We start from the raw sequence: 13,724 nt of genomic DNA on the forward strand, positions 1-13,724 counted from the left end.
AATATTCCAACAACTAGAGCATATATGTTGGGACCTGCACCTCCCTGCCCCAAGCACCCAACACTGGCAGTGATGCTGCTGAAGTCACTAATTTCCCCGCCATGTTTTCACTTGCAGGCCAACCCAGCAGTGACACTGTAGCGGGCAAGGAGCAGAGCAGAGCAGCTGTTTGGCTCCCAACATGCTACAGTGCTGTTGTCACTGGATAAGCCAGCAAGTGAATTGTGGTGGGAGAATAGTAGCCCATTACATTGTGGCTGCTGCTGTTGCTGCACATACATCCTGACTTGTGAACATGAGGGGGAAAGATGCAAAAACTCCACCCCAAAACTAGAGCGGAGTCTGTTAGAGAAAGAATCAACAAGCTGAAATGCCTTTATCAAGTGCACTAGAGAAATGCAGCAACAGTGTGAGGGCGGCACTCCCTTGCTGGGATGCTCAGGTGGGGAATTCTTCCTATATCCCTCCCAAAAGTACTGTGATTGGAAGTAAAAGAAGGAGCCTGCCTGGTAAAATTTCCTAATTAGAAGCTAGAGCGCTCAGTTGTAAAACTCCTCTTCTGCCTGCCTGCCTCCTCACTTGCATGTCATCTTCTATTGATAAAGAGATTGAGGAAGGTTACAAAATTATATCAAACACATTTGAAGCCCTCTGAGGTGATTCCAATGACTTGGGCGCCCACCTCAGATCCCAAGGGGGTCCAAATATCCCAGAGGTAGGGATCCTCAGCATGGATGAGGCACAAGTCTGAGGTGAATGCACAGCTCCACTTATGCCTTTTTTATACAACTGTCAGCTGCACATTTTAACCTGCACAGTGTGTCAGAGTAAAAGAGAATCTGTATACCAAAGCGAATTTTATTTAACATTAGCAGGAATGATTCTGCGAGATACTATAACCAGTGGAAGGCAAAGTCTGACCCACTAGGCATTTAGTATTTCAAGGCCAGAGACCTTAATGTATTACTGGCAGATTGGAAACAAAGCATACAAGCCTTAGTTACAATCAAACTGTGTACAGACACACAGAGTGAACAGTCTGCTTGTAACACTAAGCCAAACCATAGCTAAACATGGATAAGAAAGTGTGCAGGGACACAGAGCAAAAATCACCACAACTTATTGCCACTCCTGGTTCTGTTGGTGCCACACTACCTGGAACTAAGCTGTTGTTTGGCTTAGTGTTACGTGTGAATGCAGGCTCACAGGTTGTCTTCTGCAAACAAACCACACACGGTAAGCCAAAAGGAACCTTGGCGGCAGCTTGTGGTTTGTTTGGAGACATGGAAAAACTATAACTGACTGCATTTTCCCAGACAATGTACAGGCAGTGGCTTCTCTATGTCCATATTGCAATTTTACATGCAGGTGCTGTGCAATAACGGAATATGTTGTTTCTGTTTTCTTTTACCATTCATAACATTTACTAATAACTTTCCCATTTAGAAACCTAAAGCATTGGATGCATTTATACAGTAAGAACTAGTTTGGCAAAGACATGGTTTTTGGCATGTTGCAGCAGTGGGTGCTTCTCTTAGGCAGCAATCATATTTTACACACAAGTAATCCCAACTGAGCTCAATGGGACCAACCACTGAGTAGACATGCACAGTACTGCGTGGCCAGGGCTTGTGTCCACTTTTGCTTCTTACCCCTATGGCAAGAACACCAAGAAAAAAATCCCTTCTTTCATCAGGAAAAGCCACTCTCCATATTGTGTCTGAAGTAATGTCACTAAAGCAGGGGTAAACTTCTGCATACTTGGTGGCCACTGTATTTCTAACAGTTGGCTGAGGACTGAGAGCACACGTTGCTGCATAAACTGATACCCTCACCCAGCTTCATAATAAAATGGTATCAGCCTAAAGGAGTAAGAGCCTCAGAGTTATGAAGCATACAAACTCAGGAGGCATTTGCAAGGCACTGCATACAAAATTCAAGAGAAAATGCAACACGAAACTGTGGAGTGTTTATCTTGCAAGCTGGGAAACATTTCTATTTTCCATGCAAGTGAAGTTTTGGGCAGACTTTTAGCACACTTTAAATTTTGGTATATCCACCAACTCCCTATCACCAAAGCACTACCTGATCAACTAATCCCCAAGAAGGCTGTGGAAGTCCTGAACCATTGCCTGGATGCAGAGATGGATTAGATATGGGGCAACAAACTGAGGCTCAATCCAAGCCAATGGTTCTGGTAGTCAGCAATCTTATCTGGACTATATCCTGCTTTGGACAGGGATGCATTCTCTCCCACAACTTGTGTGCTTTACTGGATTTGGCATTGGTCCTCGATTATCCGGTTGCTGCTACAGTTAGGAATGAGTTGCCCAGTTTTGACTGATGCACTAGCTGTGCCCCTTCCTGCAGAAGATGGATCTGGCTATAGTGATGCATGCTTCAGCCAGCTGCCATTTAGTTTATTGCAGCACGAACTGTGTGGGGCTACAGGGTTGGCCAACTGTAGCTGGTGCAAAATACTGCAGCCAAATTGCTTTCTGATGTGCACGGCACAGACCACATTCACTCTGTTTTATACCAACTGCATTGGCTTCTGGACACAAATCAAGATGCTGGTGCTAACCTCTAAATCCTTAGATGACTTGAGGCAGGATATCTGAAAAGCCATCTCTTCCCATAGGAGTGTACAATCTTCTTCTAAGGCCCTGCGGCGTGGTTCCACTGCCTAAAGAGGTGACTGCAGGAGACAGGGCCTTTTTTGTGGCAGTAACAAAATGGTGGCCCTCTCACCCAAGGGAGGTGAAAATGGCTTCTCTCTACTTATTTCCAGGGGGGCAGTAAAACAGTTTCCATTCTGCATGGCTCTGAATTTTTAGTATGTTCTCAATCTGGTTTATAGCCTAAATCTGTTTTTGTTTTTGAATACCATCATGAGAGCCCTGTAAGGATAAAAGGCGGCTTATAAATATTTTTATGAATAAATAAATTCCCAATAGCTAGTAGTGGTGTGCATGCATGAATGGTTAATCCAATACCAACATTTTAACAATGACTTACACTATTCTAATATTTTCTGAGGGGCACCTGTTAATCTGTTGCAGCAAAAAACTCCAGCAGAGTCATGTGACAATCCAAAATTATGCTACTATGTACAGAAGGCGGAAAATAAATGAAGAATTGTTCATACCTTCATCTCCTCTTCCATTTCTGAGAGCTTCCGCTCAAGAGCTCGTTTCTCCTGTTTAAAAAATATTTTCACAATTACCATTTTTGGTGTAATTTTTCTACATGAAAATGTACGCTATGGCTGTATTTCCCTCAGAAAAATGCATCATTAATAGCATTGATAAGGTTGTCAAACATCACAAGGCCTACACTAAGAATAAACAATGTCAAAAAAAACCTCTTCTTGGTGTGTTTCCACAGCTCATCTCCAACCTCTGCACCAGGGATAGGGGAACAGATGTTTTTGAACTTCAACTCCCTTAGCCCTAGAGAGCATGGCCAATGGTCAGGGATGAGAGGAGTTGTAATCCAGAATCTTAAGGGTCACCAGTGCTCTATACAGGCCCATTTGCTGTTTCTTCCTGGCCACAACTACCTATCAGCTCCTTTCACCTCACAGACAATCAATTGTCTTGTCATTAGTTTGATAGGAGCCAGTGGGGTCATTGAAAAGAGCTCAGTTTTCAGTCCCAGCCTATGGATAGTGTACAGTTTGAATTGCACCCTGAGGATGCTTAATTTAACTAGTTTGGAAGCTGCGTACTGGACGTACCATTTCCCAAACAAACAAACAAAACTGGCATAGCGTCATCTTACTATAGTGGATAGAAGGTGTGCCAAGTTACTCTTTCTTATTTATCCTCTGGCTGAGAGCTCTGAGTGCAAAGAAAGCACCTCTTTAAAAAGAACACACACACCATATTGGAAAGTGTTAGACAAGAAGGCGAGAATCAATGGCATTGAGCCAGGATGGCTAGAGGAAACCTCTATGTTCCAAGGCAAGAGGCACTGAATACCAGTTGTTGGTGGATAATAACAAGGGGCAATTGCTTTCAAGGCAGTAGCACACCTGATCCACTTTGCTGCTAAGCACCGAGATGAAAAACGGGAGTGGGGAAGTGACTGTAAGGTTGGTGCAGTGCACACACACCAATGAAGCCAACCCAATGCTCCTGTTGGCTTTGTTGCCACCTCAGACCTCCCTCTCAGTTTGCAGCAGCAATGCATGCAACCAGAAGCCAGGTGAGTGCTGCTTTCACTGTGGGCCACCAACAACTCCAACTTCAATTGTACCTCTCATCCTACATCTTACAAAGCTCCGTTTTAGTGTCTCCGTTAAAAACAAACAAACCCAAATGCAATATTTTCAGGAAAAAACAAGCAAATAATAAACAAAATCAAAATGGGGCACTGAAACCACAAACGATTTACTGTTTTCCAAGGAAAGTATTTGGAAGGTATTTTAAGAACTTACATGCCAATAAGCCCAAGAAGAAACAGAGCTTTGTACTGGATAAAGGGAATTCAGTAGCACAAACATAATATGCTTACATACTAAGCTTGTTATGTGTTCATCTTTAGATTTAAACTTTGCTGGAATTTAAGTATTTTTGGTACTCATCTTCGTAAGAAACTTGCACATTTTAAATAATTGTAACACAATGAGTTGGCGTATTTTGATAACTTATGATAAAATTGACTCTATTCGATCTCATGTTTTCAAAATATAACCACAATAAATGGAACGTCTCTAATCAACTATATGACATCAACAGCCATGCTAGAACAGTAAGTTCTGGGCTTCATTAGTGGTGATTTATCAAACCGTGTATCTTACTATGGCAGGATGCCAAAATGAACAGTTTTACAGTTAACAAAAATGCTGTAAACAAGTATGAGAAGCCAAGGAGATCAGGATTACCCAAGGATTCTTGAAGGAGGAACAGAATCAGCTTCCTGTAGTGATATTTCTCTTTTAAAATGAGTATGCATTCTAAAACCATGCTAAGTTTTACGTAAGTGGACACCAAAAAGCAGAAACACATACCCTCTTTTCCATCTCAAGCATACTCGAACGATCAGAGGTTTTTTCTTGCTTCTGCTATTGAAATAAAAAACCAAAGTTATCACAAAAGTAGAAAGTATTACAAAGAAATACTTTCCAAATAAAATCAGAATTCTTAAGAAACCAAGCAATATAACATTACAGCACAACTGCTTCTATTTTATCATTTGTCTGAGAAGCAGTGATAGCCCTCCTTCAAATGCTATTAACTCCTTATCACCAGGGCCAAACATTTGTTTCCATCTAGCTGCAATCCCAGTACATCCCTTGTTTCCTAGGTCTCTTCACCTGGGCTATTTTGTCAATTTTTGTCTTGATATCGACGAGCTCCAACTGAGCATCTTGCAGTTTTGATTTCAGCTTTTGATTTTCAGACAGAGCACTTTCATAGAGCTGGATAGAAAAAAGAGAAGTGGAGTTAACTCACAGTATCATCTATTGAAACATCAACAGTCATTTAATGCAGTTAAATAGATGCCCGTCCTGCTGCTTTCAGACCCCGGAGACCAGATTTTACCGCAGCCGTATTAAATGTAAATCATTATCTTCATTTATTGTAGAATAGGAAGTTAAAAAACCAACGCACAAAATTCCTCATGCAAACTCATGCGTATATTTACTTTAAAAACAACAACTCTCTTCCAGGGGAACCCTAGTGCTCCTTGGAAACTTATCAGGTATTTCTGAATTAGAAGACTGGTAATGGCAAACAGGTTTCCCTAAAAGAAGCTGAACAACTGATCCTGCCCGGCCTCAAGAGAGATCTAATCATTATTCCAGAGTACATCCTTTCCGTTCATGTGAAATGAAAGCAAGCTCCAATAGCGCTCCATAGAAGAACCTGAAAATATGCCACGCCCAAGGATTCCATGTAGGCAAATCCACCAAGGAAAGGGTCCCCTAAACGTGTGAATGCCACTACTCCGTTAACTCAATGAATCCTAATCTGAAGGGATGCACAGCACTCCGTTCAGGCCATTCCTACTGCCTTTCAACTATTACTACTAACATTAAAGCATATTTTGTGTGGCAACTGCTACAAATAGAAGCAAATCCGTTCCTGCCCCAGCACCAACTCAACAAGCAATTACACCAGGTGGCACTAGTTGCAGATAGGTAGCCGTGTTGGTCTGCCATAGTCAAAATAAAAAAATTACTTCCAGTAGCACCTTAAAGACCAACTAAGTTAGTTCTTGGTATGAGCTTTCGTGTGCATGCACACTTCTTCAGATACGTATTTCGTATGCATGCACACCAAAGCTCATACCAAGAACTAACTTAGTTGGTCTTTAAGGTGCTACTGGAAGGAATTTTTTTATTTTGACCAGGTGGCACTGTACACTTTCTGCTCCGTAACATGCAAAATGGCAGAACATATTTTAGCAAATGAAATAACACTGATCTTCCAAGTGAACTATTCAGAAAGTTGGATGTCTTTCCAGAGATCTGCACGACATCTCAAGTTTTACAGTGCAACAAATCCACATTTTACAGATGCGAAATATTGGTGACCTGCCCAAGGCTGCTCAGCACACCTATGGAAGAGGCAGTGGGTAGAAACACAAATGTACCAGTGCCAAGCCCTGTTGAATGCTCTTAATTCTCCTCATTCAGCTTGCTCTCTCAGTTGATGCTTATTTGTCTTTAGTCCCTCTTTGTTGGGACTATGCTGTATTGGCATTTGTGCATATATATTTTTAATGTTTTTCTTTTCTTTTCCAACAGAGTCTAGCTTTATGTGAAATTGCTGCTTATTTGATTAATGAGGGGTGGGGGTGGGGAAGAAAGAAGGCCTGAAGGCCTGTCCATTTCAATTACTCACTCTTTTATAATCCTTGCTACTGTCATCCTCCGTCCTGCTGCTGAGGGCAGCCAGGCGATTCTCTCTTCTGGTATAGGCACTGCGACCAGAGGGCCGGTCCCCGTAGGCATCGCTGGTGCCAGAACTTGAACTTGCTGCGTCCAACCTGGCATCAAACATGATATAAAAACAGCTTCACTCACTTTAAGACCACTTACAGTCTTGTATCATTCTCAATCACTATTTTTCAAAGTTTTAGTGTTTGGGTAATTTAGGGCGGGGGAATTAGGAGAGTTGCAGAGAGATACCCTATTATATGTGACAAAAAAAGTGTTTCCCAATAAATACTTTCCTCTAACTCAAATGTGTGGGAAAGATAAATTCAAGTAAATAGAAAAACATCTATATCCTTTTGCTGCTCACTGTTAAAACAAACTTGGTTTGGGGAAAGGAAAGCGAGTTCATATTATGTAAGGGGTGCCTACTAAGTCACTGACAGGTTATCAGGATTCCTGATTCTAACTTCATAAGCAGTTTAGAGAAAAATGCTGAGAAGAAACATATAGAAATGTATGCTTTAAGAAAAGCAGACATTCTGAATAGCTTACCTGGAAAGCCTCTCATGCTATAAGAGGGAGAAAAAAGAAAACACGATTAGCAACAAAACAAAGATACCAGTGTTAACAGCTACTGAAGCCCGACAATTGTGAAAGCGATTGACAAGTGACTGCACCATAAATCCAATGGGGTGAAATTGCTGCACCTTATCTATAGGTTCATTTGAACCAACTTAAATAAATTGAAAAACATTCAAGGCTAAGAGAAAATCCTGTTGTAAACATACATACAATCTCCATAAATTTTTTACACACAGTTTACATGAAGGGGACCTTTATTACTGTCCTACACTATGTGTGTGTGTGTGTATTAATATATGTGATATATAAAAACTGATATTTGTAAAGTTCTGTTCTGAAGAATTGCATGTATTGTGAATTAAAGCCATTTCATGACAATGAGCTCTAATCATCCTTACATGGATAAATGCAATAAGTGGATTCATATTTGTCAGGGAACTGCCATCGGAGCTAGAGGCGGAGGGAAGGCTCCAGAGGGATGCCGGAGAGGGTCCCAGTAGGGAGAGAGGCAGCCCATCTGCTGGGGAAGGAAACAGCGTAACACCAGTGGAGAAGGGGGGCAGATGGGGGAATCGGAGAGGAGGCTCCAAGACTCCTCGCCAGAGACCAGCGGAGAGAGTACAGGCACTCCATTGCCCACACCCTCCCTGCGCAGAAGACTTCCGCGCAGGGAGAGTAGGAGGAGACTTGGCGTCAAACAACTTTTATGCTGGAAAAGGTTCAAGAAACGCCCACTGACGGATTCTGCCAGCAACTGAGACAGTCACGATGCTGGAGGCTGTTCAGTCAGAAAGGGTTCAACCAGGTAACCTCACCAGCAGCGGCGGCAACTTACGCACGAGCAACCCCTAAATCCATTACAATATTCATCCAAGTAATCCACACAATAAGGGTGAGTGGAACATTCATAACGAGACATACACACTATTTTGTAGTAGTAGTAATAATAAAATAATAATATAATAAATAATAATAATAATAATTGTCTATCTGGCTGTCTTGCAACATATCTAAAAACATAATAAAAACATAAATCCTGACAATCGTCCATAAACTGGGCTGCAATATTAAATCTTACAGACGAAGTGTGTGCCTCAGAACCTGTCCAAAGATGAGAAAAACAAAACTGTGTCAGAAGCAGCAACTTCTACACATGGCATCCAGGGTTCCAAAGGGTTTAGTGAAAGGGTTTGAAATGTTTGTGTAATAGCAGTTTTGTGACTTGACAGATGGGGAAATATATTTATACTGTTCGGAAATGAGTTGTTGTGAGTGCAGAAGCATCCATCACGGCTATCAGACTTGCATCTGATCAAAAGGTTAGAGTTGTCAAACTAACATCTTTAGTGTCCCATTGATTATACTCTGAAAGCACTATAAATACTCAGAATACTTAGCAATGCCTATAAATAGCTTGTTTCCCTTCTTGCTTAGGTCTGGGAGTTTACATATTTATTAGTCTAATGTTAATAGAGGTTTGTGATTGATTGGGTTCCATGTGAGAGCTTGATCCAAATCTTAATTGAATAATTCCATTAGAACTCGGGAAGGGAAGGGTGAACATTGGTTTTGTCTTCTTGGTTTACAATGAAAACCATAATCTGCAATTTCAGTGAAGTCTAACTGAGACAATATATGGAATCTTTCTCCTAACAGAATCTCACCGGACCTTTGTCCAATTTCTGAGCATTCTAAGGTAAAACACTGTGGGGATAAAATGACAATTTTATGTCATAAAAATGACATTCTACCAGTTCAGACATGGTGTATGTAAAAGGTAAAATAAGACCAGGCAGAACCCAGGAAACAGAATGTAATAATAATAATAAATTTTAAGCTAAAGGATGTAATTCTAACCACACTTTCTTGGAAGCAAGTTCCACTGAAGCAGTGGGACTTGTAACTAATGCATTGTCGAGTTACCCAAGTGAATAAAAACTTAACAAGTTACAGGAAGTGATTTGACATTTCAGATGTTGCTCCTTGGAAAGCTTAGACCTTTTCCAGTACTTGGAATCCTTGGACACGCTTGGCCTATTTGTATCCCACATAAACCAAGATTGCATGATTAAGTTTATGAAAACTAAGGTTGGGACAAAAGCGAACTTTCTCTGAGCAGCTGTGTTATGAATTTATTTAGAAAGCAGAGCCAACTCTTGACATTACTGCAGCTGTTGGTAATGGCTACATTTTAATCAAGGTTCCTAAGCAGTTCACATCACGAGGCCAGCACAACTGGCTACAAGCTTTCTTGGGAGAGAGGAAAGAATGATTGGCAAATGTTTTTCCCCCTCCTGAGATGAGAAAAGAAACTCATTTCCCACTTCTTGAAGAAACTCACATTTAACAAATCCCAGCAAGAGCAACTGATATGAATACCACCCTATATAAACAACATGTATGGAGCTCAATTTCTCTCTGTCCCTTGAATAAACTTAGGTAAAATGTACTACATAAATAGACATATGTGCAAACTACACTTTATGTGAATTTTAGAAATTAGAATTACATCATAAAGACCACGGGTCGGCAACATGCAGTCCATGGGCTGGATGCGGCCCACAAAGACCATTTTACTGGCCCACAAACCAACTCCAAACCGAGCCGCCCACTCAGTGAGTCCCCGGTGTGCTGCACTAAACCGGCGTAGAGGGGCGCAGGGACACACCGAGCGGCGCCAGAAATCGCATCTGTGCACGCACAGATTCCGGAAATCATTTCCAGCGTCTGGGCATGCACAGAAGTGATTTCCGGGGTACTGCGGACATGTGCAGATGCGATTTCCGGCGTCGCACTGTGCCAGTCCAGCCCACGGACGATCTCCACTGGAGTGACCCACCCCATGGCTGGTAAGCCTTGCTGAACCCTGATAAAGACAATAATCTCCTATGCTTGGGTTTGTTTTTTAAGTGGAGGCAGGGGCACTTCCACTGTTCTTTCCCCCCTGCAAGATAGGTTATTGATGCTCTCCATCCCTGCCCCCCAATTCATGTATGCCCATGAAATACCTTGAATATGGGCATCCAATTTCTGTTTCTTGTCCTTCACCTCAATCACTCCTCTCCCTTTCCCTATTCTGGGCACACATAAGTCTTTCTTCACTTGTGCATGCACTCCTCTACCAAAAGGCCCAAAGAAATCCCAAGAAGCATGCAAGAGTAAAAAAACCAAAGCCTTGGGTTATCATGTTTCACAATGGACAAAATGGAGACATGAGCTCCTCCTAGCTGGGGTGTTGTAATTCAAAGCAGGCAGCAATCAGTAGTTATTGGCGTTGCTGTAAATGAAAAGGATTGTGCTCAGGTGAGGAGCAAATGCACACAGCCCTGTGACAGTAGAAGCCACCCACCACACACATGATAAATCACCCATTAACAAATCTGCTGACAGGATTCCACACCAGCAATATGTTATACTTGCCAGATTTCTTACAGAATGGATAAATTTGGATTAAATGACTAAAGATGAAGAGATGGAATTTTGATGACACTGATGTTATATGAATGGTGCAAAGAAACAAAAAGCCCCAATGTGCATGTGTGAGTTTCAGAATTAATTCTCATGTGGAAATACCCTGAGAGAAAACTTCATAAAATTGGGCTTAGCTGACCTAACTGTGAACCTGTAGCAGCAGATGGTAAAATAAACAGAAAGGGGCAAATAAGTTGCTGCATAGCTTTTTCTTTTACCATACATACTTCATTTCTGTTTTTAATGTAGAAGAACAGGGTTAGGTATTGGCAATTATTCTGTGAATTTGGACAACAAAAGGATTGTAAAGAGCCAGGAAAAGCATAGAATTTTGATTGTAGATATATGCAGGATTATGGAACATTAGAGTCCTACATTTAAACTCAAAAGGTTCTACAGATGGCATAAGTGTAATTAAAAGCATGCTCCTTTTACAGCAATGCAATTTTAAAAGACTGAGGCATGAACAGCTGAAGTCTCCTGCCAAAAGAGAAACTGGCTTAATTGGCTGCAAATGCTTTCTTCTGTGGCCAACATCTGACCCCAAAAGGAAGGAAAGGGGAGGGAAAGTATGATATTTACATGTTTTGCGAACAAAAATGTTTCCAACATTTATGCTCCTCTCCAACTGGCTGAGCTAACAAAAAACAAGGCTTGCTTAGACTGCATAGCAAAATCTAGTTTGCTTTGGGTATTAATTACTGCCCTTATATGAGTGGATGAAGATTATATATATATATATATATATATATATATATATATATATATATATATATATGCAGGTTTTGGTGTCTTCGGGTGTCTTCCCGTGTAAGAGTTGGGGTGTCTAGGCGACGTTTCGACGAGGTCTCACTCGTCATCTTCAGGCTGGTGCTTTCGGCTTCTTGTTACTAGAACAGAGCAGGGTCTCAGTGTTTGAGTTCCTATAAATACTGTTGAGGGGGTGTGGTGTATAGCCTCCAACGTTCTGGGCAGAGAGGAAGTTCCCAGGTTAATGTGCCTTTTCTTCTTTTGTTCATTAATTACTTGAGGGATATCTTGAGTGATTACTTGAGTGATATTCTGAGTACCACTTAGGAGGGTCATTAGGTGTGGATTAGTTGCTAAAGCTTTCGTGTCTTGACCTCTTGAGCTTGTGAAGAGTTTTCTGAGAAGATGGCTGTACTGCACTTAGTTGTGCTCTGGCTTGGCTTCGTGTATAGGGGCGAGCTGTGGTTTTGTGCCCTGTGTCAGCCAGATCTGTGTAGGGATTGCTGGGGGGTGCAGCAATCCCTACACAGATCTGGCTGCAATCCCTACACAGATCTGGCTGACACAGGGCACAAAACCACAGCTCGCCCCTATACACGAAGCCAAGCCAGAGCACAACTAAGTGCAGTACAGCCATCTTCTCAGAAAACTCTTCACAAGCTCAAGAGGTCAAGACACGAAAGCTTTAGCAACTAATCCACACCTAATGACCCTCCTAAGTGGTACTCAGAATATCACTCAAGTAATCACTCAAGATATCCCTCAAGTAATTAATGAACAAAAGAAGAAAAGGCACATTAACCTGGGAACTTCCTCTCTGCCCAGAACGTTGGAGGCTATACACCACACCCCCTCAACAGTATTTATAGGAACTCAAACACTGAGACCCTGCTCTGTTCTAGTAACAAGAAGCCGAAAGCACCAGCCTGAAGATGACGAGTGAGACCTCGTCGAAACGTCGCCTAGACACCCCAACTCTTACACGGGAAGACACCCGAAGACACCAAAACCTGCATTCCTGTACCCGTGAAAATCTACGAAAGCAAATATATATATATATATATATATATATATATATATATATATATATATATATATATCTCACAAAAACAATGGCTTGATGGTTGACTGAACTCCCCTGCCCCCCCCCCGGCAAATGGTTTTTTCCTCCAAGCTTTTCATGCTTATCTTGTCCTGTTCACAGTCCTTTCTGGAAACTGCTTCAGCACCATTCATTAAGTTTTATTTCCTGCAAACTACATATTTCCAGCATATCAGGGATCATGTAGCTAACACGACAGCACCATGGTGCCACACAGCAAGGTTAAGCTGTGTAGCAATGTCACTGGGGAAAGCAACATTGTTTTAGCTCTGAATGGAAAGGACAAGAGAAAACACATTGGCCCACTTCTGAACAAGTGAAATAATGCTTCCTGTTGTGCCCCACTGTGGTGGCAAGCAAAGAAACTATTGGTGGACTGCAGAAAACCAAGCGACCCCATTGGACTAAGGAGACAGGTGATCTGGAGCCTACACCTATGCACCAATCACTTACTGCCCAGGTAGCTAAATTCTGGCCCTCCAGATGTTGCTGAACCACAGTTTCTATCAATCCCAGCTAGTATGGTCAGTGGTCTGGGATGATGGGAGTTCAGCATATATACCGTATTTTTCGCCCTATAGGACACACTTTTCCCCCTCCAAAAATGAAGGGGAAATGTGTGTGCGTCCTATGGGGCGAATGTAGGCTTTCGCTGCGCACCGACCCCTCTCGCTCTCCAGGCTTCAGGAAGCTATCCGCAAGCCTTGGGAGCCTGCGGGAGTTTGCAGCCCGAAACCCGGGGAGCGCAGCAGAGTGCGCCCTGGGCTTCGGGCAGCTCTCCGCAAGTGAAACAAACCCAAGTAACACTAATGAGAAGATGGAACACTGGTTGAAAAATACATTCCGATGGACAGAACAGAAAAAAACCTAAGCTATTTTCTCAACTGCTGTGGGAAGAATGATAACATTCTGCACCTGAAGAGATATTCT

At 42.1% G+C, this 13,724-nt stretch overlaps 1 protein-coding gene across 5 annotated transcripts in view; it reads right to left on the reverse strand.

The window, feature by feature from the left end:
* PPP1R12B (protein phosphatase 1 regulatory subunit 12B) overlaps positions 1-13,724 on the reverse strand; it is a 105,081-nt gene that overhangs the window by 15,518 nt on the left and 75,839 nt on the right. For all 5 annotated transcript variants that reach the window (XM_081194674.1, XM_081194673.1, XM_081194677.1 and 2 more), the window contains 5 exons: positions 7,442-7,458; positions 6,855-6,999; positions 5,321-5,425; positions 5,015-5,068; positions 3,149-3,199 (listed from right to left, as the gene is read on the reverse strand). In XM_081194674.1, coding sequence (XP_081050800.1) covers positions 3,149-3,199; positions 5,015-5,068; positions 5,321-5,425; positions 6,855-6,999; positions 7,442-7,458 — 372 coding nt within the window. The remainder of the gene's footprint in view (positions 1-3,148; positions 3,200-5,014; positions 5,069-5,320; positions 5,426-6,854; positions 7,000-7,441; positions 7,459-13,724) is intronic.

Source organism: Podarcis bocagei (assembly GCF_964188305.1).
Source record: "Podarcis bocagei genome assembly, chromosome: 5".
Classification (NCBI taxonomy): Eukaryota; Metazoa; Chordata; class Lepidosauria; order Squamata; family Lacertidae; genus Podarcis; species Podarcis bocagei.